The sequence below is a fragment of the Carya illinoinensis genome, chromosome 3 (assembly GCF_018687715.1).
Source record: "Carya illinoinensis cultivar Pawnee chromosome 3, C.illinoinensisPawnee_v1, whole genome shotgun sequence".
NCBI classification, from domain to species: domain Eukaryota; kingdom Viridiplantae; phylum Streptophyta; class Magnoliopsida; order Fagales; family Juglandaceae; genus Carya; species Carya illinoinensis.
The window spans coordinates 40967480-40995141 of NC_056754.1; the positions used below are offsets into that span (position 1 = coordinate 40967480).

At 37.0% G+C, this 27662-nt stretch overlaps 1 protein-coding gene across 2 annotated transcripts; it reads left to right on the forward strand.

The window, feature by feature from the left end:
• The first annotated feature begins 16933 nt into the window (after window positions 1–16933).
• Window positions 16934–27140, forward strand: LOC122304238 (adrenodoxin-like protein 2, mitochondrial). 2 transcript variants are annotated; one of them, XM_043116386.1, is made up of 9 exons: window positions 16934–17227; window positions 17413–17490; window positions 17653–17742; window positions 17887–17951; window positions 19134–19237; window positions 26044–26150; window positions 26413–26462; window positions 26578–26660; window positions 26796–27140. In XM_043116386.1, exons 3-9 carry the CDS (start codon window positions 17682–17684, stop codon window positions 26908–26910), a joined length of 585 nt encoding a protein of 194 aa, XP_042972320.1. In that variant the 5' UTR covers window positions 16934–17227; window positions 17413–17490; window positions 17653–17681; the 3' UTR covers window positions 26911–27140. The 2 variants fall into 2 exon arrangements, with proteins under 2 accessions (XP_042972320.1, XP_042972321.1); XM_043116387.1 differs by lacking the exons at window positions 16934–17227; window positions 17413–17490 and having other exon boundaries at window positions 17661–17804.
• The last annotated feature ends 522 nt before the right edge of the window (window positions 27141–27662 follow it).

The window sequence follows — 27662 nt, forward strand, 5'->3', positions numbered from 1 at the left end:
CTGTTCAAGATAATGTGAAATTGGCCAATTGCCTTGGAGATCTTATTTCCTATTAGATTAAATATCACATTTGCTCATAAAAATTACAAAGGAAAAAGAAAAGATTCGGTCAATGGCATGCACAAAGAAAGAAGAAGAAAGAATACAATCATACATATTGCAAGAATCTAAACACATCTTTATATTTTCTCTCATATTTTCTACCTATCCAAACACTATCCATAATAGCCATTACACTTAATGGGCATAAATGCAAGAAATACCAAACAAAATTATACGAGAGAGAGAGAGAGAGTACCGAACAAAAAACGGCGCCAGAGGGGCAATGCCGGCAAGGGGCCCCGAGGGGGTGACGACTAGGGTTTGTAAATCGAGACTCGGGAGGGGAGGGGTGAAGAGTGAAATCTGAAAAGGGAAAGTGACTAAGTGAGTGACCGCGGGGAGGGGGGGTTCTTAAACCACTGATAAAACGGCACCGTTTGGTTCTTTAATAGACCCAAACGGCGCCGTTTTAGGGGCTTTAGAGTGAAAAACAGATAGGCAAAATGGCGCCATGTTTGGGGGGGTCTTAAATCTGAGTAATAAACAGCGTCGTTTGGTTCTTTAATGGACCCAAATGGCGCCATTTTAGGGGGTTTACAGTGAAAAAAAAATTATAAACGGATAGTATTATACATATATATAATATTAATTATATTATGCTATAATATATTAACTCTTATAATAATAGTGTTATTATATATTATACATTGATACAAATACATTATATAATTATAATATATATTATAAAATTATATATATTATAATTTATACCCTAACTCTTAATAGATTTAGTATAAGTTATAACTATATTAATTATTAGTATAAGTTGTATAACTATAGTCTATAGTCTATATTAAACTATAGACTATATTTATTTTATTTTTATACCATGTTAGAGTCTAGATTATTAGTATTAGTAATTTAGTATAAATATTAGTATTAGACTATTAGTATAAAATTATATATATTGTAATTTATACCATAACTCTTAAGACTTAATAGTATTAGTAGTTAATACATTAAAGAATATAACAATACTTTAATACTAAATATATATAGACTTATTACTTACAAATTATATTCTAAACAATTTAGTTCATAGCGATCACGAAAACCAATATTATGTGCGTAATAATTCATCATGAAATTAAACATAAACAGAATAAAACAACAATGAAATAAAATAGCTATAAAAAATAATAATATCTATTATATAATAACCGTTGGCTCTGATACCAACTACGTAAACCAGGATATATGTAATAGATAATATAATAGATATATTAACAGATAATAGAATAAATATTAATAAACAAATGCATGAAGTGCATAAAATAAGGGCATGAATAAAAGTAAAGAACAATATAAGATAAAATCAACTTTATTGAAAACATAATACTTACAAGGAGATTGATTCTCAAAGGATTGAAAGGCAGGAGACATGGAAAAGAGTTTACAAGAGAGAGGTTTTGAGAGTGACGAAAGAGAAGGACTAGGTATGGCTTCAAATGAGAATTTATGAATGCCCTTCCTCACTTACAAACTGCCTATTTATAGACTCCAAAACATTACCTTACAATAATATTACTGACATGTACAGTAATTCCAATAACTCATACACAGTAAATAGGCGGCTACATTTATTAAACATGGGTGGCTAAACAGTAACTAGACAGCTGGATGATTCTTAACTGTCGAGCATCTTAAACAGTGTTCTGATAATGGACAAAAGGATGATAATCTTTTGGAATTACATAATCTGAGGGTCATAATTTGCCAGTTCTAGTTCATATAGATCTTGAGAATCCATCATCTGCGATGAATAATATGGTGAGTTGTCATGAGAATGAAAGGCCTGTTGAGAAGGAGAGGCCTACTGCAGTGGCGATGATGTTGTCTGCTGTGCTGGAGATAATCTGACTTGATGGTCTTCTTCCTCATCACTGTCTGATACTTGTAACATTGCTTCTGCTAATTTTTTCAAATCTTTTTTATTGGTAATTGTTGCTAATTGAACTTGGAATCTGCTTCTCTGAATAAGAACCTCAGGGGCCATAGTAATCTTTGAAAATATTTTTACAACATGATCATAATTATACTTTACCCACATTTTACAAAGACTTGGCGAGCCAAGAACATAATATTTTTGAGAGAAGGATGAGGTTTAATGACATATTCCCACTTCATGATCCAATTTAATTTGGTTTTAAGAAAGAAAATGAGAAGTGGTGAACAGTGTGATAATGAAGGTGGACAATCGTTCTGTAATGTGAAAGCCTGAAGACTCTCCTGAAGATGTGGAGGAAGAATGTGAGATTCTGGTCCGAATTGATCCCACCATAATAGGAACCATTGTGGTAGAGTTTTAATTTTCTGTAATTTATCAAAATGGAGAAACCAGGAATGGCACAAATTCTTGTTTTGTCGTAAGAATGTTTTGTTCCATACTTGCTGATAATCGTAGTAATCGAAATAAGGATGATCATATGGCTGAGAAAATCTTCTCGTCAAATATGGGTTTTTTCCCCATTGTTCTAAGGTAAGAACTTGTTTAATAGTAACTTTGTGGAATGCAATAATCGGAGTTGCAGGTGGAGAAGGTTGAGATTGTAAAGAGTAGGGGATTTCAGAAATAATAATAGAATCAATGTCTACTAAAATAAATTCATAAAAGTTCTGTGTCTTGGTAATGTTTTGGGGAACATAATGCCAATCTGGTAATAGAAATGCGTTAAGTAATTTTTGGGGTTCAGATAAATGCTGTAATTTTGATTCAATAGGAAAGACTGGATGCCAATGGGATTTGAAGATAATATGAGTTACAAAGGGCTAAGATAATGGTGGAGGATTAATAATTTGAGAAGGAGAAGAACCAGAAGAAGAAATAACTTTTGAGTATATGGGTAATTTTGGAGAGGATAATGGTGAAAATGGATTATAGGATGGCCTAATGTTTTGTGGTAATGTCCTTAGTACTGTATAGGGTTTTGGAGTGATGGAAGGACAGGGTAAAGGATAAGGAGGAGAAGGTGATTTGGCATAGGAGGATTTGGATTTCACTCTGGACTTTGAGGAAGACATGATTTTTTCTGTAAGAATTCTCGGGATAGAAAATCAGAAAGAGAATTAGAATCTCCTTTAATATGCTCAATATCAAAATCAAAAATACTTAAAATAGCTTGTCATCTTGCAAAAATTTGTTTAGCAGCCAGGTTTTTAACATCTTTTACTAAAATTTCCTTGGCTGACTTACGATTGATTCTAAGTAAAAACTTTTGATTCAAAAGATCATCTTGAAATTTAGAAATACATAATACAATAGCTAAAATTTCTTTTTTAATAGTACTATAATTCTTTTGGGCAGGATTCCAGCATCCTGAATGGAATCAAATAATCTGTTCCTTTTCATCTGATAATTTTTGTTTCAAAATTCCTCCATAACCAAGATCGGAGGCATCTGTTTCAACAATCTTAAAGGCATCAGGAGATAGGAGTCCTAAGCATGGTAATTTCTTAAAATGAGCGTTTATTTGTTTTATAATATCTGTATGTTCCTCTGTTCATGGGGGTGGATTCTTGTTTAATCTTTTGAATAATGGTTTACATAAAGGTCTAAGTGCTTGATAAAAATCAGCAACATAATTTAGACTTCCTAGAAATCTTTGTAATTGTTGTTTATCCTTTATTTCATCAAGAAATTTATTAGCAAATTCTATAGTCCTACTTATTGGGGTAATAGTTCCTTGATAAATATCATGTCCAAGGAATCTAATCTTGTTTTAGAATAATTTAACTTTAGATGATGAAACTACTAATCCATTTTGTTTAATGATTTGAACAAAAGTATTTAAATGTTTCCAATGTTGTTTAATTGATGAAGAAAATATTAATACATCATCTATATAAACTATAGAAAAATGAGTAAAAGGCGTAAATATTTCATTCATAATGTTTTGAAATTCACTAGGAGCATTTTTTAATCCGAAAGGCATAACATTTGTGATGCCTCCAAATCCCCACGTACGGACACGGGGAAATCGAGACGTCCGGATGGTGACATCACGGGTCACCACCCTATCGCCAAGTGCCAAGTGTGTGTATAACCAACAAATGTGCACGAAGAAATACACAACGGATAGCAAAGTCATAAACTAAGTACCAAAATTTTTATTATTTAATACAAAACCGTTCAAAACATACATAATAAAATATTACGAGATACAAATATTGTTTGAAACCAAACTACAAAGTATAACTTCCAAATCAAAACTCCAGTGGAGCCGCTTCCTCGGGCTCAGCCTCCTCCTCCTCCTTGATCTCTGCACCAAAATCTACGGTATCAAAAAATGGTGCCGCAGGTAAGTAAAGATCCAAACGCCACAACATAAAAGCACATTAAAACTCAAACAATATGCATGAAAGAATGCAAATGCGCATATCCCATAAAACCACATTTTTCCACGCACGCCAAAATTCCATTTTGGCCCAAAACATATCCTTTAAATATAACCTCGCCATTATCCCCAATAATGGCCCAAAAACCAGACCGTCAGAGCATTGTAGGCGGGAATCACAGGCGGGACTCTACCACCATCCCTGCTCACCACCGTCCCTACACGTGTACCGTAGGTAGGAATCACAGGCGGGATTCTACCACCGTCCCTGTTTACCACCATCCCTACACATGCACCGTAGGCGGGAATCACATGCGGGATTCTACCACCGTCCCTGCTTACCACCATCGCTACACGTGCCTCTAACTCGAACCAGTCAGTCCAACCGTTCACATATACCATAAATAATTTCTCGCTTACATGCCCAGTTTCCATTTTACAAACACATGTACATGCATGCAACTACACGAAAATCCAGTTTTCCCTTTTTAAACATGAACATGTGTGCACTATACAAAGCAAACATCAAGGCACAAATATCTCAAACAAATATCAACATCAACCAAACAACTCCGTCCTCAATCCATCCGACCCCCGAACTCCTCGGACTCAGTCCGGAATCAACCAACCAATCCAATCATTTATTGTAAGAGCAAAATATATTTAAATCTAAAAGTAGAGTTTGGAAAATACTTACAGCGCTATACGGTATTTTTTGAAAGCTCGCAGCGTTGCAAACGACGGAGAAAAAGCAACGTAACAATGTATTTTACACTGTGGCCATGGGTAGTAAATTACCCACTTTCGAACGGGGACAAACCAATACACAAAATTGATAGGGAATAATCTTGAGATGTTTATGAAGCTAAAAGAAGTGAGTTTTGGCCGTGGGTGGTGGTAGAAACGACGGTAGAAGAGCTTAAAGGGGCTGAACAGAGTTGAGCTCGTGGGAGCTGCTCCGGCAATGGATCGGGGCAGGAATTGGGTGGGTTAGGACGGTAAGAGGTAGGGGAAGAAGTTGTGAAGAGGTGGTGGCCGGAGGTGGAGCGACAGCGCCGGAAACGGCAAAAAGCCGTGCGGCTTATATGTACTCTAGGTGGTGATCGGCGGCTTGGATGGTGGTGATTTTTGGTGGGAGTGATCACCGGCCGGAGGGGAATCTTTTGGTGGGGGTGGTGTCGACCACACCGGCTGGCGGCGGTGGTTCTGTACGGGTCAACGAATGGCAACGGGAAGGGAAGGGGAGAGGGGTCGGGCACGCGGGAAGAGAAGGAAGAAGAAAGAAGAAGAAAAAGAAAGAAAAAGAAAAGAAGAAAAGGAAAAAGGAAAAAAGAAAAAGAAAAAAGAGAAAAGAAAAGAAATGAGGTCCAATCCTCAGTTCTGGAAATCAAAAATTGATCTGCCGAAAACGATTTTAAAAACATAAAACGACTAAATTAAATTAAACACCACATCAAATAAAATAAAACAAATTAAAATAAAATAATTTAAAATAAAAGAATTAATATATTAATTAAATTAAAAACACTCCTTCAGTGAAAATACACGTAAAAACAGGTCATCACATCCTCCCCCCTTAAAACAAATTTCGTCCTCGAAATTTGTGAGGTCAAACATTAACGCCAAAAATATACAAGATACAACTCCGAACATATTTGAGAGATACATAACATCAACAACTCCCAACAATTCCAATAGTTATTAACTTCATACCATAAATTGCTAATATCAACGACGTCTCTGCTTTACTTTCCGAACTTTCATCCTATTCCAACTTTGGTGACCTAATAGCCACTTCCAAAATTAACCATCAATAAACAAAATTTGCACGACCAAAAGATTAATCTCCCATTAAAACTCCGGATCATTACTAATTCCTCAAAATCAATACAAAATTTGAATATCTAAGTATCTACAAAAATCATGCTTTCGCATGCACTCTGATAACTCACCAAAATCCATAAAGGCTATATCCTCAAAAATTACGTCATGAAGTACAAGCTCAATCCACACCTAATCACAAGAAAACCTTTACCACATTTCTATAGAAAATAATATACCTCCAAAACCACAAATCTTCACTCATTCCTCAGTTGGTCATCGCTGCCCTAATCAAAAAATCAACATTTCGCAAAAATACACCCATTGATTGATGACAGATATCAATACTAATCAACCTCCAGGCCCCAAATTGAAAATACATAACATCATCCCAAAATACACCTGTCTCTTCTAAAGATAAGGAACATATCCAAAAGGCCCAGGTCCTTCCCGGCCAACCAATGAGAGCGCCTATAACTTCTACCTGATATCCCACACTTCAAGTCGCAATTAATTCTCAAGATAAACACAACAGTTGTTACAAACCGTCATCCCAATGGGTAACTCGCTTCGACTGCATATTTCGTTCAACTTACCAAACAATTCAAAGCCAAAATCTCTTGAATTTTAATATTATCACACAAATTCCTCTTCAACTCCTACCAAGCCAAAAATAGATGAAACTAGGACCAGCACTCCCCGAAATCCATACACACTTACCATTACTACTCATCGATCTCATGTACTCTTAGCCAACACCATAAATCATTCAGACATACAAGTGATCCATTACTACATTTCCATCATCTGGACTTATATCCTCAACTCAACAAGATTCATTCCCGAATCTACTCAACTTATATCCTTAAATCAGCAACTAGCCATTGTTTAAAGTTTGGTACCGAGAATGACCTTAAACCTGCTAAGAATCCATTCCCAAAAGTCTACGAATCACATAGCCTCAAATTCAATCGTATTCAATACTAACACAAAATCGACTATTTCCAACACCCTGATGGACCTATATCTTTCGAATCGATAAAAATCATTTCCTAAAATCTGCTACTACAACCTTGAGTTAACAATAATTATTTTCTAAATTAGCTCGATATCTTCAATCCTCAAAGAAATACACGAACTAGATCATTACCTCCAATCCTCAAAGAAATCTACTTTAGAAAAATTTTCATATCAATAACTCAACTCTAATCAACCCTATTTTAATGGTTACAAACTAATCACTCACTAGAATAGATCAATCTACAGCACTAAGTCTGTAAAACTAAGAACGCAATTCGTATTATAAATCAGTCCTTCAACTCTGCAATTCTAAAACCTTAAATCAAATAAGAATCATCTTCCGGAACTTCTAAGATCAAAGAAATTACATCCCATAATAGAAAAATCAACTCCCAAATCTTTCAAATTCTAAAACATTAATAGATAATAAATCATTTTCTGAAATTCTCAAGATTGGTGGTTTTAATCCAAAACATTCACCTTAAAAGCTTGTAAAATCTAAAGCCCCAATTACCACCAAATTACTCATCCGAATCACGAAATCTAAAACTCGAAATTTAATTATTTCCCCTCAAAGCTTATCGAACCTAAAACCTTAATTACCATAAACTTATTTTCCTAAAATCTATAAGGTCCCAAACTTTAAAACTTTGCTGAAACTTCATAAAATCTATTCTTGAAATTTGTTGAACTTACAACCTACTACATTACAGACCATTTCATAAACTCCACGGAACCAAAGAACTCGATTATTCTACTTCCCTAAAAGATCACCCAGATCATGCCATTCTCTCCAAGCCTCGATAATATAAAAAAACAAAAAACAAACCACACAAGGCGTTCATCACGAAGGATTAGATTAGACTCATACCTGCCAGGACTCAAGAATTCTGAGTCACCATAACCTCACCTCCAACGGTACCAGGAGTCACTGCATACATTTGAGCCCGAGCTAATTGCCTCTGATTAGTTCTACCACTGTGATGAGCTCCACGGCTTTCTTGAACTCGACTAAGGCACTCACGAGCAAGATGCCCCGTTTGACCGCATTCCAAAACATTGGTTACTACCCAGACGACACTCGCCTCCATGAGCTCTATTACATCTTCCACAAACTGGCACTCGTCCTCCCATACGCACTCCCGATGCTGCTAGGGGTCGAGTCCTGGTCCGCTGAACAAACTTCTGAGGCGAACCCGAACTACTTCCTTCACCAATAAAACTCCACCTCTTTTGTCCTGGAGGGGAGCCCATACTCAGATTATTCTCTCGCTCTGCAAGAGTGGCCAAGTCCACTAAATCCTGAAAAGTGGAGATCCGGTGGCAGACCACCATTCTGCGTATATCAGGATGTAGACCCTCTTGGAAACGCTCGGCTTGCATTTCCTCTGTGGCGATGAGGTGGGGAGCAAATCGCTCAAGTTCTAAAAATCTTCGGGTGTACTGTTCCAGGGTCATACTCCCTTGGACCAAGCTTGAGAACTCTCTTGCTTTTTACCGCCTAACAGAAGCAGGAAAGAACCGATCATTAAACTCTTTCTTAAAGCACTGCCAGGTCAAAGCGGCAAAAGATCCCAATTCTGACTCCAGCATTACTCTTTTTGTATCCCACCATTCAGAGGCAGTGCCTTGCAACAGATAGCTAGCATAAAACACTTATTGCACCTCAGTGCAACCACATACTTCAAAAGTTCTTTCTGAGTCTCTGACCCACTTTCCAGCCCGAAGTGGATCCTCTTCTCCCATGAAGGGTGGAGTTCTATGCGCTAGAAAGTGCTCATAGGTGCATTCAGCTTGCACCCCTCCACTAGGCCCTCCTGCTAGTAGCCAAGGCCCTCCTTGTTGTGGCCAAGAACCTCCTTGTTGTGGCAAACTGGCACTCGTCCTCCCATACAAATACCCGAGGCCGCTTGCGGTCGAGTTCCGGTCCGCTGAATAAATTTCTGAGGCGAACCCGAGCTACTTCCTTCACCAGAAAAACTCCGCCTCTTATGTCCTGGAGAGGAGCCGATACTCAAATTATCTCTCGCTCTACAAGAGTGACTACATCCACTAAATCCTAAAAAGTGGATATCCGGTGGCTGACCACCATTCGGCGTATATCAGGACGTAGACCCTCCTGGAAATGCTTGGCTTGCATTTCCTTCGAGGCGATGAGGTGGGGAGCAAATCGCCCAAGCTCTATAAATCTTCGGGCGTACTGTTCCACGGTCATGCTCCCTTGGACCAAGCTTGAGAACTCTCTTGCTTTTTGCCGCCTCACAGAAGCGGGAAAGAACTGATCATTAAATTCTTTCTTGAAGCGCTGCCAGGTCACAGCGGCAAAAGACCTCAATTCTGACTCCAGCATTACTCTCTTGGTATCCCACCACTCAGAAGCGGTGCCTTGCAACAGATAGCTGGCATAGAGTAATTGTTGCACCTCAGTGCAACCACATACTTCAAAAGTTCTTTTTAAGTCTCTGACCCACTTTCCAGCTTGAAGTGGATCCTCTTCTCCAGTGAAGGGTGGAGTTCTATGCGCCAGAAAGCACTCATAGGTGTATCCAGCTTGCACCCCTCCACTAGGCCCTCCTTGTTGCCAAAGCCCTCCTTGTTGTGGCCAAGGACCTCCTTGTTGTGGCCTAAAATTTTGTTGCATGAACTCAGTCATCTGCCTTATCGATTGGGCTATGGAATCATCTCTCGGTGTATCGTCCCGAGGCCCTTGAGTAGATTTTCTTGGTCTCACCATTCTCCTACCACAACACAACCTTTGAACCTCTTTAAGAAAAACAAAAAACCAACAACATAAAACCAAAAACCAAAACCACATAGCAAGAAACAAAAGAAACCAGCACACAATAACATAACTAAATAAATAAAAACAAGCAAACAAGTTCAAATAAATAAAACAAATAAAACATGTCAAATATCAACTTTACTTAAAATAAATTTTAAAACACAACTTTAAAAGCTTTCTAGTACTACACCTACGGAACCTGTGGTTTTGCCCAGAGCCAAACCGCTCTGATACCACCTGTGACGGCCCCAAATCCCCAAGCACGGACACGGGAAAATCGAGACGTCCGGATGATGACATCATGGGTCACCACTCTATCGACGAAGTATGTGTATAAGCAACAAATGTGCACGAAGAAACACGCAGCGAATAGCAAAGTCATAAACTAAGTACCAGAATTTTTCTTAGTTTAATACAAAGCTGTTCAAACATACATAATAAAATATTAAAACTACAAATATCGTTTCAAAGCCAAATACAAAGCATAACTCCAACTTAGAACTCTAGCGGAGCCACATCCTCGAGCTCAGCCTCCTCCTCTTCCTCGAACTCTGCACCAAAATCTACGGAACTAAAAATGATGCCACAAGTAAGTAAGATCCAAACACCACTAGATAAAAACATATAAAACTCAAACAATATGCATGAAAGAAAAGCCAATGCACATGTCCCGTAAAACCATATTTTTTCCACGCACGCTAAAAACCCATTTGGCCCAAAAACATAACCTTTAAAACCAGTCCTCGCCATTATTCCAGATAATGACCCAAATCAATAAACCACCATTTTCCCAAAAAATGGATCACATAGCCTCAAAACAAACCTCGCCATTTTCCCAGAAAATGGCTCGTAACCAAAACCATAAAACCGATCCAATTATGCATGCACCATGATCTCCCATAGAGATCATCTGCACACTCTGGCTCTGTGCCACACCGCAGGTAACGTCTACATGTGTGACACCTAAACGAGTGATGCCCAGTACTCGCGCCCAGCGCGTCCCTGGTCAGGCCATCCTCTAGTCCCCGCCACTCTAGGGACCACAGAGTCGACACAACAGCGTTACCGTATCGTGCAATCCGGTCATCGCCCTGCAACAACCCATGGGATGTCACTCAGTATTATCCACTCCCAAATGACCAGAGGAGCTCCACCAAGATAATGCCTCATCCCGGCTTGGGGTCATGATACACACGCACTCGAAAATTCAATTACACCAACAAAACATAATTTTTCCAATTTAAATAAAATGCACGTTCATGCACCATGTAAATGCAACCTTAATGAACAAAACAACCAACCAATCACAAATCAACAATCCAAGCAACTCTGTTCTCAATCCATCTGACTCCCGAACTCTTCGGACTCAGTTCGGAATCAACCAACCAACAGATAATATATTGTAAGAGTAAAATATATTTTAATCTAAAAGTAGAGTTTGAAAAGCTCAAAAACCGTGTGGCTTGGAGGAGCTCGTGGCGGCTAACTGTGCCTCGGATGGAGGTGAAACTTGGTGGGGATGTTCACCGATGGGAGGGGGTCCGAATGGTGGGGGTGGTGCACTGCACGGCTGCGGGACGGCGGTGGATCAGGGCTGGTCAACGGGCAGCGACGGGAAGAAAGGAAAGAAGCAGCATGCGGGGAGAGAGAGGAAGAAGAAAGAAAGAAGAAGAAAAAGAAAAGAGAAAAAGAAAAGATGAAGGAAAAGAACTGAGGTCCAGTCCTCACTTCGAAAACCAAAAACTGATCCGTTGAAAACGATTTTAAAAACATAAAACGATTAAAATAAATTAAACACCACATCAAAAAAAAAATAACCAATTAAAATACAATAATTTAAAATAAAACGACTACTATATTAATTAAATTAAAAAGCGCCTTCAGTGAAAATACACGTAAAAACGGGTCATCACATTCTTTGTGCACATTTGTTGCTTATACACACACTTGGCACTCGTCGATAGGGTGGTGACCCGTGATGTCACTATCCAGACGTATCGATTTTCCCGTGTCCATGCGTGGGGATTTGGGGGCGTCACACAGATTCCTAGGATAAAATTCCCTACAATGATTTCCTTTAATTTTGTTTATTTGTAATTCTTTGAATTGATTTTCAATATTATTAATTTTAGAATTAGATAGATCAGGTGAATCTGTCTTACTTAATATATTAATATGAGATTGTCTTGAAGTGGATGCATTATTATCAATATTTAATTTTTCTAGTTAGATTTGTTCTAGTAGATCTTCTTTAGTCTTAGAAAAACTAGATTTTAAGTGAGCAGGTATTTCATGTTGAATAAACAAAGGAATTTCTTTAACTTCTTTAACAGGAGTTTTAATTGGAGATATTAAATTTTCAATTCTTTCTATTTGTTTACTCATGGTTTTTAGATTAGTATAATTATTTTGTTAAATTATATTATCAGTATTTTTAGTTTCTGGAGAAATTAATCTCTTTATTGGTGATGCCAATATTTGTGTATTTCTTTGATTATACTTAATAGCTTCAAATGGAGGGTATTCTTCATAAATAATTTGATTATTTTCTACTTTAACCCATTGATTAGTAGTCCTATTTATAGTCGACAACTGATTTGATTTATATATTTTAAACCATGTAAAGAAAGGTATATTAATCTGTATACTTTCTAAATATTCACAATATTTTATTTGAATATAATCTCTTTCTAATTTTGAGAAAGTAGAGAAAAATGAAAGTCTTTTTTGTTTATTTTCTTCTTTCATATAATCTTGTTTAAGATATTTTTTATTAATTTTAAATTCTTTTTTACTTAGGGTAAAGATTTGAGCGTCATCTCCAACTACTTGTGAATAGGTTGGAGAAGAAGGTTCTTTATTCTGATGGAGATTAGAAGAGGATGCTAAATCAGGGTGATTGACTGAATATACAGGTGTATCAATAATATTTTCAGGAATAACTCTCCGGATTTGAGTATCTAGATTTTGAGATCTGGTATCAAAATTTTGTGATTTATTTCTAGAGACTGAAGTAATTGTAGATCTATTATCAAAATTTTGTGATCTATTCCTACTGATTGTAGATCATGGTGTATGGTAGCTGGAGGGTGAAGAATAATGAGAAAATGATCTCCTAAAAGGTTGAAAGGCAATTTGGACTATTCCGTCCTGATTTTAATCTATATAATCTAAATCATCTTTAGAATTATTTTTTACATTCGGTAATGGAATAATATTTTCTAATTGCCATTCATTAGGAAGAGTAATTTGATTCCAATGAATTTGTTTAGAAATTTGTATGCTAGAATTTGGTGTACTAGATTGTAATAATAATGTGTAGCATTTTGGACTAGTAATGAGAGCCTGTGGCTCTAATGTTGTTTTCATTAATTTATAATGGATCCTATATACTACAGTTAAGGGATGTGATCCTTTCATCATATGATAGCCATTTGTTTTAATATTTAATATTAAAGCATGTAGAATATTAGAATCAAATAATGAAAGTGAATAATTAGGATAATAGTTAAAATATACTGGACCTTGAAATAAACTAGATTCAACCATGCCAAATAATGAATCATGGAAATTATAATGTCTTTCATCTCTTAAATAGAGTAATACAGAAGCATTTAGTCCATTTCTGGTAAGTGGTTTTACAGCCAGTTGTACCAATCCAATATGTATAAATGAATATTTCTGCTCCTTATGGTGTTTAATGGCTTCTTTTGTCAATAATTGTCATGATTCATAATCATTATTTAGGCTAATAGTTTTTTCTATAATTTGTAAGGAATGATAATTTTGAGGAAAAAGTTGAATGTTTATATATTTGATTTTTAGGTATATTAGGAATTGTCCAATCTTATAAATTTCTCTCCATGTCTATTATGCTGTAATCTTATTAATTTACATTTTCAGTTTCTAAAGATGGGTTAACAGTAGATGTTTCAGGTTTGAATAAAGAATTCATTGAAACAGAATTTTATGCAAAGATTTCCTATATAAAAAAGAAATAAGTAGATTAAGATCTTGAGGGAACACCACCGGGACCATCTTTAAAGCCTTCTCGGCAAGAACGTGCTAACCAACGGATTGTCATGGCTTACTATCACAAGATTCTCAATATACTCTGTTTTCTTTTATATAGGTTACCGTTGATAAAATTCTATACCAATGATTTTTTTTTTTTTATATATATATATATAAAGCAAGAATGCTTAGGTGATTTCTTAAACTTTTAATTTCATAGCTTAAGAAGTTACAATGATCTTCTAATTCTTCTATTGCAGCTTGTCTACTTCTATATACATGATATCTTTCCATCATTGAACAATAATCTAGTTTCATTAATAATTGTTTTTCCTTAAGATGTTTTATCCTTTCTTGTAAATTATTTAATTAAAGTCTCAAATTATATTCTAAACAATTTAATTCATAGCAATCACGAAAACCAATATTATGTGCGTAATAATTCATCATGAAATTAAACATAAACAGAATAAAACAACAATGAAATAAAATAGCTATAAAAAATAATAATATCTATTATATAATAACCGTTAGCTCTGATACCAACTACGTCTACAAATATTAGTAATTCTTATAATAAATATTAGTCTATAAATAATTCTTATAGTGACTACTTATTATAATTAGTAATTTAGTATAACTATATAATAGTATTAGTAATATAATTAATTAGTATTATACTATTAGTAATATAGTATAGTTATATAATAACTATATATAATATAGTAAAGTTTTTTTTTTCTTTTTAAATAGACTTCAATTCATGAATGAATGAAGGAAGTTACAACTGTGACCAATAAGTTCGGGTACAAATTCTTATTACAAGCCAACTACTCATCGGTTATAAGCTCCCCCAGACACAACGTTCATCGTGCCGAACATTGTCTAAAAAATTTCAAGAAAACTCTCTAACGACACAGTCCTTTTTTAGATGCGAGACTCTGTAAATAAAGATGTCTATCTTGACTTGTCAGAGAAAACAAACACATTTCACATTTCACCCCACCCTCCAAAGGAGGAAAGGATTTTCCACCCTCATCCTCCAAGGAAGGATAGGGACTCACTAGCCTCCTCCTCCAAAAGAAGAAAAGGGAATTATCTATTTCAAAGTTCCTCATTAACTTAACAGAAAAAACAAAAATTCATACACCAAACAATCCTAACTGAAAAGCAAACAAACAAATACTATGCTCTCCACGCCGTATGCCCACGCCGAATGCCCACCCCATCTACTCTGGTACTCTACGGACCACTCCACCCCGCAGCCCCTGCCCCATGAAAGGACCACTCCACCATCATCCCATCTCTTTCCAGTCGGCATAACCAGCTTCATCGCTGTCAACCTCTCCCAGCACCAATAAGCTGTGAACAACATTTCCAAGGCTAAAACCATATCCGATAACCTCCACTATGGGTTGACAAAGGCTAAACCAGAGACAAAACCAACCTCTATTTTTCAACTAGCAAAACAGGGCCAACGAGAGGTTTATTACAGACACCCAAAGCCAAATAAACAGGACTGACAGATCTAACAACCATACGAAAAGAAAAACTAAGCAACCGTCTAACCACTGCAACTCCTGATTTCCGGCCACCAACCATGGGAATGTCCACCGTGAGTTGCGACCAAGCTCCTTCCCAGAAACCGCTTCAACCCCTGCATGCAGCTCAGCATACCAGCCGAAACAAACCCTCTGTTTTTCATAGATAAAACAAAGCTCCTTTACCTCGCGGGAAGCACCCCAAACCATCATCTCCGGAGCAAGATACCCTACCCACACTCACATCGTAACCCTTCGAACTGTCCCCACAAGAGACTATACCTAAATAGTCGGGAACATCGGCCAAAACGAAACCGAGAACCTCCACCCCTACAAGAAATGAATATCCGCCCAGTTGGGTGAAATAAAAAAGTAAAGGCCTCGGGACGCTGCCTCTGGTGGTGGCCTTTCAACCACCAAATCGCAGCCAAAACGGTTCTTATTATCTCTAACCAAAACAGAAGATAAATGGGCTCATTAATAACCAAAATGAAAACAAAAGCTGGAAAAAGATAGGGGGAGGGAGGGAGGAGCCGAAGCTCCACCTCCCTCGGACGTTTCCTGTTCTTTTAACCTAAAGAGAAGGGAGAGCTTCTCTCACTAGAAGGGCTCCCTTATAATATAGTAAAGTTAAGTGATTAGTTTATTTAGTTATTATAATTAGTATAGTTATACTAGTTTAACTATAGTAATTACTTAATGGCGAGTTAGTGTCTTAGTGATATAATTAGGTTAGATGATAATTATAGTTATAGCATAGTTATAGGTTAGACTATTAGTAATATAGTATAGTAATAAACTTATATATATTAGACTATTAGTAATATTATTTATAGACTACCCACTTAGTTTTTTGTATAAGTTATAACTATAGTCTATATTAGTATAAGTATAATTTTAAGTTATATAATTATACTCTATATTAGACTATTAGTATTTATTTTATTTTTATACCATATTAAAGTCTAGAGTCTAGACTATTACTCTATTAATATTAGTAATTTAGTATAAATATTAATATTAGTATAAAATTCTAAATAATAGTATTAATTAATAATTACTTAATGACAAGTTAGTGATACAATTAAGTTAGATGATAATTATATAATTAATTATTTACATATATTATATAATCAATACATATATATATATATAAAATTCATTCGGTCCAGTCCGGGGTGAAAAACCCCTGGACCGTGGAGGGGACCGAATGACTACTCCAATTTAGACTGAGACCGACTAGAACTAGTCCCGGTCCGGTCCAGTCGGATTTTCCGGTCCGGACCGGCCGACTATCACCCCTATTTCTAGCTTAACGGATCACTTCCTCTGGTCGTCAAACGGTGCGTTCCTCCGGTGCGTTGCGTTTTGAGTTCCCACATAACATCCCCATCTCACACGAACATCTTCCTCACGCCTCCCCTGCTGCTGCTAACCCTCTCATCTCTTACTTCACTGGGAGGCCAGATCAGAAGGCGACTCCTTCAGCTTGCCGCAAAACATCACTCGACTGCGACTTCCTCATTCGACGGTTTCGTTCTTCAAACCAAAAAAACCCATCACTCCAGGGCTAGGTCACTCGACGGCGACTTCTTCAGGCTGGAGTAATCTGGGTACAAATCTCCCTTTTGAATTTTATTTTCATACCTGTTGAGTAGTATTTGAACCACTTGATTTCCATATACCTTGAGTTTTGAGGGAATTTATTTGCCCATTTGTAAACTCTTGTATTTAGATTGAACTGAGATCATTTTAAGTGAAATTGATTTGTGAACTCACTGCTGTTCTCGCCCATCAGTTCTGATCCAACGTGCGCTACGTTGCCACCCACTCAGCAATCTTGCACTCAATTCCTCCATTCTAGCCGTCGTCCACGGTAATCTCTCTCCCTACCACCTGTGTCGGTTTCGGGTAGGAATGAAATCTTAATATAATTGAAAAATTGAGAGTCGCTCCGTTGATTGATTTCCCCTTTTATTCTGTATTACGAGGCTCAATGGTTTCATGTATACATGTTTATGGTGGTGTTACTTTACAGTCGGCCAGTGTTAGGTGTGCCGCAACGCTATGTTCATTCCTAAGCTTTCAAGAAGACTTGGAGTTTGTATTCTCAGAGAGCTCTCGAGAGGTATATTAAATGTTTCTAAAGCGAAATCAACAATGTAAAATATCGGAAAGTACAGAAAGAACGTGAGTAATTATGAGAATTTTATCTGTTCGAGTAATTACGTGATATTGTTGTTGATTCTGAGTTGTGAATAATTTTTGGCAGCCAAATCTACCCCCATGAGAGCGGGATATGTACAAAGGCCTTACAGCCAATATTTGCAACCACTGGTCAGTATCTTTTTAAATTTCTAATTTGTGTGCTTCTTCTCTTGGTTTGTAAGGCAGCGTTTATTGCTTTGCTTTTTACTCCCTTTACTGACCATTGAGAGGATTTAGAATATTAACCATAGTGTTTGAAGAATAAACTTAGTAAGTGCAGCTGATTTGATTTTAACTGAATGGGGTTTGCTATGTGTTAACCCCGTTCTTGCAGTCAGGGATGTTTGATCTTGGATGCTTATGCTGCATGAGGTGTTATTTAATTGAATAAGACTTACCTGTAGTATTGAGTAGCTAAATTTGATGAGCATCATTTAAAGAAATGCCTGCAAACAATGCAATCTGCTTGTAGATCTACACTGCAACACCATGGTTTTTGTCCAGAAGAGGATTTATGTATATATTCTTGTGTTTATATAACAGTGTTTACTGAAATTTTACTTATGCAGTTCTACATTATAGTCATCATTTGTACGCAGTACTCTCTTTCCTGCTTGCGTGCAAAGAATTGGCTCTCCTGAAATTTTTTTATATACTACAATGAAACAGCTTTATTGTCTATCATATTTTCAAAATCAAGATTTGGCCAAGACAATTCTTTAGAATATTTGAATTGCTTTGGTAAAGGAGTAACAAGACTACTAAGGTACATTGATAGGATATGTGAAGCATTTGGAATATAGTTCGGAAGAGACTCAAGAGTGAATAGTTGGGTCTGAAAAGTGCTTACTGTTTTGATTTTCATTAAGAAAGTACCTGAAACTCTTTCAAATGTTTTGAGTCAATTGAAAATTGTACTCAATTAATGAGAATCAAGCTTAGTTGAGTTGAGATGGGTAATTAATATTTGAGAATGATAGTTGGGTTTAGTTGGTTGACTTCACATATATTTAATTCCAAGGTTCAGTCAAGAGGATTTTTATGTGGGAGGGTATGGATGATTGCAAATTTAGGTAAATGAGTAAAATTTCCACCTTCTATCAAAGAATGTTGAAACTTAAATTTGGGGATCCTTTGAACTCGAGATACGAGATATGTTTGTACATTCCCATAATTTGAATCATCCATCCCTATTACCATAGTTTTGGGAATACATATTTTTGAGAAAATTACTCATCAATTTATAGGAGTATTTCACTCTGAGTTTTGATCTATTATTTCCTTGTTCTTTTTGAATCTTTTGAATGACAGACAGGAACTAACATATTCCGGGGAGCGATATTTCAGAAGCATTATCATTTTTCTACCACTACTACTGACAATGCATCTAAGGAAGGGAGTGAAGGGAAAGAAAAGTAAGTTCTGTTTGTTAAAATGCATTGCAAGAATGTCATATTTATAGTTGTTGCAAATTTATATCATGCACTAGTCGTGAGTAATTTAGTGCCATATAACTTTTTTTTTTTTTATAGGTAAACAATTTTATTAATCAATGAATAGGCATAGCCAAGTACAAAGGTATGCCCTAACTATATAGGTGCAATAGAGACAAAAATCATATAAATCTAGGCCATTAAAGTCAACAACAATGGCTCAATTACATAGAGTTATATTAAAGAAAAGCTTTTAGTTCCTCCATTGATCTCTCATTGTCTTAGAATGTCCGATCATTGCGCTTCTGCCACAAAAACCACATGATATATATAGGGACCACCTTCCACACAGCTTTAATCTACTTAGATTTGTCTAGCTAGCCAGTATTGCCACCACTATTGTAGGCATAACCCAAGCCAAGTCTAGTCTGCTGCCTCATTCCATAACACTCTACCTGTCTCATTATGTAGTAGGAGACGGTACACAGACTTGCCCCCATTCCTAAACATGTAGCACCAATCTACGATGATCACCCTACATTTTCACAAATTATTGGTTGTGAGGATCTTATCCAAGGAAGTTGTCCGCATGAAGATTGCTGCTTTGGGAAGCGCCTTATGTCTCCAAAGCCTTCTCCATGGAAACTAAATATTCGACTCGTGTTAGAGACTTGTAGAAAGAGCAAACCAAGAATGAACCTTTACTTCTTGCAGGTATCCACCACAACATATCTTCTTGCTGGTTACTCAGTTTTATGGAGTACAAAAGGATGAAAAAGTCTTCAAAGCTGCACATTTCCCAATTTTGTGCCACTCTACTAGAATTGATATTCCACTAGATTTGCTCTCCCAATGTCACCATGACTTCAGCCACTGAAACTTCTTTGGCACTTGCAACCTGGAAAAGTGAAGGAAATAAATCCTTTAAAGCACTATTACCACACCAAATATCACTTCAAAATTTAATCCTGGAACTCTCACCCAAAAGAAATCTTGTGTGTCGAGTAAAGACCCCCCATCCTCTTCTTATGTGTTTCCACAATCCCGCTACATAAGCCCCTCACTTCTTTAGTACACCAGCCCTCCATAAGCCTCCATATTTGCTCTCAATCACCAACTTCCATAGGGCTTCAGATTCCTTATTGTATCTTCACAACTATTTTCCAAGTAACGCCTGATTAAAATTTTTTATATTTCTAATACTCAAACCACCATTGGAGATAGGGCAACATACCTTCTCCTAATTGACTAGATGGAATTTGAACTCTTCACCCACTCCACAAGAAATCACGTTGAAGTTTTTCAATTTGGACCGCCACACTTATTGGGATAGGGAATAGAGACAGAAAGTATGTTGGTAAATTAGATAATGTACTCTTGATCAAGGTAATTCTACCATCTTTCGATAGGTACATTCTCTTCCATCCTGCCAGTCTCCAGTCTACTTTCTCAATCACCGTGTCCCATAATGAAGAAGTTCTTGAGGCAGCCCCCAACAGGAGTACAAGGTAAGTCATAGGAAGAGAGGCAATCTTACACCCCAAAGTGGTAGCCATCTGTCTTATATTTTGAACACCTCCAATTGGCACCATTTCTAATTTGTCAAAGTTCACTTTCAAATCAAATGCTACTTCAAAACAAAGGAGAAGGGCCTTCAGTGCTCTAACCTGGTTATAATCTACCTCACAAAAGATAAGTGTGTCATCTGCAAACAATAAATGAGAAATATTAATAATTCCCCTATCCAAGGCTCCAATGGAGAACCCAACCACGAAAGCATTATTAACCAGTGCCGAGGTCATTTTGCTTAATGCCTCCATCACAATAACCAAAAGCGGTGGGGACAAGAAGTATCCTTGTCTTAAATCTTGTGTATTATTAAAAAGACCAGCTGGGTTTCCATTTATCAAAACTGAGAATTTCACCGTTGATATGCACTAGTGGATCCACGATCGCCACCTCTCCCCAAAACCACACCTCCCAAGAAGATAAAGTAGAAAATCCTAGTTAACGTGGCCATACACCTTCTCCATGGTCAGCTTGCAAACAATCCCTGCAGTACTAGCTTTCAGTCTACTGTCAAGACATTCATTGCCAATAAGAAATGCGTCTAAAATCTGGCTACCCTTTACAAATGCATTTTGGGGTTTTGTAATTATCTTCCCCAATACCTCACCTAGATGATTCGCAAGTACCTTGGAAATTATCTTGCATACCTCCCTTCTTCGGTATCAATGCAAGGAAAGTGGCATTAAGGCTTTCCTCAAAATTTCCAGCCGAGAATAGTTCTTGAAACACCCTCATAAGATCATCCTTTAACACGTCTCATCATGTTTGAAAGAAGCCCATAGAAAAGCCGCAAGGACCCGGTGCCTTATCTTTAACCCTTCTCCTCACCGCTAGTGCCATATAACTGTGGAACAATTGGGTATATAGATGATTTAGTGTACAAACCCATTTTGATAAGTAGGGTCCACTCCAAAGGGTACCAATGTTGGATGCATCACTCCTTTGGCAAGACTTGCATTTGTCTGATGCTATCTGTAATGTGCCAAGATTAATATATTAAAGTTTATTATATTAAAGTTTTTTACTTGTGGCCAACCTATGTATTTTACAATCAATTGGTAGCATGGGTAATGTGCTGGAATCTCTGACATGATTTGGCATGTATTAGACATCTCCAAATGTGTCAAGGTTATTCTTTTGGCCAACTACACAACGTACTTGTGCAACTCATCTGATCTGTTTGATTATTGTTAAGAGTATGATGATATGATAGAAATTCGTACTGATGGCAAAGGAATAAGGTAGCTCCACACATACTGGGGGAAGGGTGGAATTGGATGGAGCCATCATTTGTCAAAGAGTTGCAGCAAACAGATCATCTTTGCAGGGGTGGTTCCCCAACATAAGAAATAAAAAATAAAAAAAGCCCCCCGGTTCAGTCATTTTTTAGGGAAGATATTATAATATTACAAATGAAATGAAATAATTACAAACGATGGGTGTGGGTAAACTTGGGCATATATATATATATATCTATCTATATATATAACTCTGTTTGGTCAAACGGTTTTTGGGTCCATACACTTAGAAGTGAGCCATCTGGAGAGGTGGTTTTTGTGCCACTATCATTGATTAAGTGATGCCATTGGAGGTAGTCTCCAGAATCTCCAACAAAGGTGTTATTTTGTGGTACTAGGAAATTGGATTTGGTGTTTTTTGCAGGCAAAAGATATGGCACTTTCAATGGAGTCATAGATGAGAAGATGGAAGGGGCAGGAAATAACTAGAGTCCAATATTTGCAGTAGGGTAAGGCGGTGCTCGAGGAGTTTGCATCAAGGAAAAGGAGCATGATGCTAGAATCAACTGGTGGAAAACTGGTGGTGGGTTGTGTGTGTGTAGTGTTGGTGGATTGTAGGCGATGGACTGGGAATTCAAAATCCAAAGATTTAAATAATTTTTAAACCTCACACTAATTACTAATTAGTGTAACCAATCCTACACAGCCAAACTTAAGAAAAACCATACTGTTATATGATGTGTCTATACACTGACAACAAAATGATGTGCCTATACAAACTTAAAGCTCAATGATAAACACCTTCTAAATCATCCATTAGGTCATCTCTTTGTATATTGATTCTGGCCAGTAGACTTGTCCTCATCATTTCCTTGGACATTTAAAATATGCAAAAAATAAAAATACAAAATAAAAAATAAAAAATAAATAGTCGAATACTTGTAAATAACATATCATACAGTAAAAGTGTTATTAAGTATATTTTCCTTGAAAAGAATATACTTTGGTACATTTAACATTACATGCACATTGTTGCGAAAAAAAATATTCTTTTTGACCACCAGGAGAACTGCCTCTCATGTTAGATGTAAAACATCTTGGTGGACTACAAAATCTCAGTTGCTTACATATCCACCCTCTAGATCTGATGCAGTCGCATCCTCTATGGCCATATATTAAAACCTTTCTTGACCATACTTTCTTTATTTCATTTCATAACTTTTATAACATGAACCTTTTCAACCCCTAGGGGTTGGTTCAAGTGGTAATGGCCTTTGTCGTGGTGGTATGCTCCCTCCAAGGTCCAAGGTTCAAATCCTACTGGGTGGAAACAATTTTTAGAGACCATCAGGCTGTGGAATTTTTCCCTTATTGCCTAAGGTGCACTTGCGGACTCTTTGCCGAGGGCCTGTGCACCCTCGGGATTAGTCGATACACTGTTATAGCACGTGCATCACATTAAATCATTTTGCAAAGTTCACTTTCATAAAATATCATATGATAGATGCATAAAAAGAGGCTTTCATGAAAGGTATCATAGCATATAACTTGGAAATTTATTTTTGAAAATGTACATCTTACTTTGGAAAAAAAATACATGATCTCTTACTTTACTTCCTTGACAACTCGAATAAACATATCCATGTTCATCACTACTATTCATTGCATACATATTTCCAATGTTTGTAATTTCTATACATGCTTTTATGCTTGGGTCAAATCTGGATCATTGCTTAGCACTTGTGTTTTCGGTGGAGAAACAATTCTCTTCATGGATGATCACACTATCATGCATGTTATTGACTTGCTTAGCATATAGAGTATGCAATAGCCTATCCATTTGAGCATTTTTCTAAAGCAGGTTGTACACAAATAAATTCCTAAACAACAATAGAGAGGTTCATGAAAAAAATGAGCCTCACGATATTGGAGCTCAAGGATATTACAATGCTCATACATAATTGTATGTCTTATCATTTTCCTATCACAATATCAATCAACAGAGAAAACCCCAAGGGGTTGGCCCAAGTGGTGAAGACCTTGGTCTTGGGGTATCACTCCCTTCAAGGTCCAAGATTCAATACCTCATGGGTGCAAACAATCATTTGGGGTCACACCCCCCGGGGAAAAGCCAACGATTAACCAATTTCATGTAGAGAAACTTCCGAGGGTGCGGTGCATGGGACCAGGGTTTACTCTGTAGGGATGAGTCTGAATGGCCCTACCTTGGAGAGGTTCTCCAACATAAAAATATATATATATATATCAATCAACAGAGAAAAAAATGAAGAAAATGATCCAAGATTTGAGAAGATTTTTTTTTTTTTTTTTAATTGGCACCGGGTGTCTAGGAACAACGTCCCGACTCATCTCGGGGGTACACAGGCACTCGGAAAGGAGTTTCCTGCAAGTTTGCCTCAAGTAATTCAAGGGGAGAACCCTCTAGTCCATTGGACCCTAAAGATTGTTTGCACCCAAGGGGATTTGAACCTTAGACCACATACCTCCAAGTCCAAGGCATTAACCACTTGAGCCAACCCCTAGTAGTTATTTGAGAAGAAATTTAAAATGATCAGGTTTGAAGATATCAGTGGCTCACTAAAAGTGACAAATTGAAAATGAAAGGATGAAAATCAAAAATAAAGAAAAAAAAAAAAAAACCGACTTATAAAAAAAATTAAGAAAAAGCATTGGGGCTGTACAAGAACTGCCAGAATCAGGCAACAACCAATCAAATCAGCTGCTGGAGCACGAATCCGGTTGGTAGGCGAGAGAATAATTGATAAAACTGATATCAACGGTTCAACACCAGTTCAAACCCCAAGGAAACCGCTAAACCGGCCGATCCTATTTAATTTTTTTTTTCAAATATATGTATATAAAATAGCGTTGTTTCACTTAAATGAGTGAAACGGCATCGTTTTGGGGCTCGGAGGTTTAAAAAAACACAGAGCACAGCGCCATAGGTTTAATAACCCCCCCCCCCCCCCTCCTTCCTTGCATCGTCTTCTTCCTCGCGCCACGTCTGAATCGTCTGCAACCCTTCACAGAGACGCCGTTCTTCTTCTTTGCAGCATCCCTCTGTCACAGAGATGCCAACAACAAACCGAAGACTGCGCCAACACACGTCGAGACCGATGGGATCGGTTTCCCTCCCACAGTCGACCAGTTTCAGCCAGTTCTAAACAGCTTTCTCCCACGTCGGTGGGGTCTCAGTTTTGCGCCGAAACCAATGCTGATACATCAGTGTACAGCCCTAAAAAGCATACCTTATGTCATCCATATCACAAAATTACTTTCCAAATTAAAGAGACCCCAGTTTCCAAATATAGGGGAACTCTCACAAGGGAGGAGGGATAGAGACCCTCTCAGGCTCTCCTAAACTTCTCTTGGTTTCATCCACTGGTGTGGTCATTCAGGTCATCTGTCACTTAATGTTAATTAAAACAAAACTTTTTAAACATGCAGAAAAGACCACTCCTTTTTCTTCCAATAAAGGTGAGATCTCTTTTCTGTCTATATTGACCTTATTAATATCAACATCTTCAACACAATCTTTTAAATTTTCAAATCATATGACATTTGAATTTTTAAATAGATCTGTAATTGATCTGGCGCAATACCAGATGTCATAAAAGATTTTCTATAGTTTGAACAAACTATATTTTTTTCAAATTCCATTGGGTGCGTTGCCTCCATTGGCCACAATGGAGCCCAAATATGCAACTGTACAAGTAGCCAATATGAGTGCACAATCTCTATATTTATGGATTTGTATTGTTGTCTCTAGTGGCTAACAATAGGTTCTTATGCATACATTGTTCATATTATGCTGTCAATCATTATGAAGATGCACATTCTAATTGTTAGTGTATACTATCTATGAATAGATTTCATTCACCATCCTAGGAGATGTTATTGCTCTACCTTTACTGCATTCCCGATTTGTATTTCCTCATTACAAGTTGCTTTATTTTGTAGGATATCTGTCACATTTGTTGACAAGGATGGAGAGGAAAAGCACATAAAGGTCCCTATTGGAATGTCTATGCTAGAAGCTGCTCATGAAAACGATATAGAACTTGAAGGCAAGGATTCTGATGCTTATAAAAGAACTTGGCATTTTGGACACATTACTGAACTCTAGATGGGCATTCTGATAAATATACTTTTTGAGTACTGCCCTTGCAACTGTATAATGGGGCTCCCTCCCTCTTCTACCACCCATCCCCAACATCACTTATTTCAGCTGGACAAAAACTGATGGATGAGTTATTTTCTTGGCGACAGATTTGTGTTTCTTTGATCCTCTTTACAAAATCTAATGTTCTGTTTTCCATGTCGTAACAGGAGCATGTGAAGGTTCACTTGCCTGTTCAACGTGTCACGTGATTGTTATGGTATGGTTTTGGCTACATGTACCAAAGCAAGTGTAGTTTTGGACTTTCGTCAGTGTTTAGGTCGACATTTTATTGAGCGGAAATTTGAGGGGCTAACTATTGAATCTTATGTTAGGACATGGAGCAGTACAATAAGTTAGAAGACCCTACAGATGAGGAAAATGACATGTTGGATCTTGCCTTTGGGCTTACAGAAACGTTAGTTCCTTTTGCACAAAGCATTTTTATTTCGTCCAATCGGGATTATATGTTGCATTGTTTTGTTTTTCCTTTGGTCTTTTTGTTCTGGGGGACGAACTAAGATTTATTTCTATGTTTTGGATTTTTTTTCAGGTCTCGTTTGGGTTGTCAAGTGATTGCAAAACCTGAACTTGATGGAATTCGTTTGGCGATTCCCCGTGCCACACGAAACTTTGCTGTAGATGGTTTTGTTCCAAAACCACACTAGATAAAGGATGCAATCATCCCAGTTTTGTAGCTCTTATATTCTACTTGATAAACTAGAACCAATTGGTCAGCGATCATGGTTCTTCAATTCATTATTGTTTATAATGATGCTGAGTTAACCTGGTTGACGATAAATCCATAGGTGACATGCTTAAGGTGCTGAGTTTTAAGCTGTTTGACAATAATTTTGCACATCACACGTCAAAGAAAAAGGCTACCCTTTGTAACAAAGGTTTTGTTCTTAGTCATTATGATATTGTTCTTCCCTGGAGCAGGCCTCCATTTCAATGGACCTCTTTTTCGTACAATTGAGTTAATTTCTTTCGAAAGTCTTCATTTCACCAATCACCAATATTATTGCATATAATTGGTGTACGTGGCACAATATGAACTATAATTTTAATCATCAGCCTCTAAGAGCGTCCATAATTTGAGCTGTTGGGCATATCATTTCCAGCTCGCCAGTTGTTCGGTGTACTCATTTGAGGTACATAAATACTATGTTATTAAAACTCACTTTGCTGCTAACCTTTATTACGACGACTCACTTCGTTCGCTGCTAATAGCTTTAGTATTATTAGCTGTGAATTCGATTGCTTCATTTGTTGGAAATCAGAACGTAAACAAATGGATGAAATAAAAGCAGTGAAATAGAAGAATATTGATCTCAGAAAATCCAAAATAACGAATGAAAAGCCACTTTGCTTCAAAAGAAGGTATTTTTACAAGATGGGGACTAATCTCGGTAAAGCT

Coding starts and splice junctions, on each gene's coding strand:
- LOC122304238 (XM_043116386.1), top strand. CDS start 17,682: ATGTTCATTCCTAAGCTTTCAAGAAGACTTGGAGTTTGTATTCTCAGA. Junction 17,952..19,133: donor GCCAATATTTGCAACCACTG/GTCAGTATCTTT, acceptor TTTGAATGACAG/ACAGGAACTAACATATTCCG. Junction 26,661..26,795: donor GCCTTTGGGCTTACAGAAAC/GTTAGTTCCTTT, acceptor ATTTTTTTTCAG/GTCTCGTTTGGGTTGTCAAG.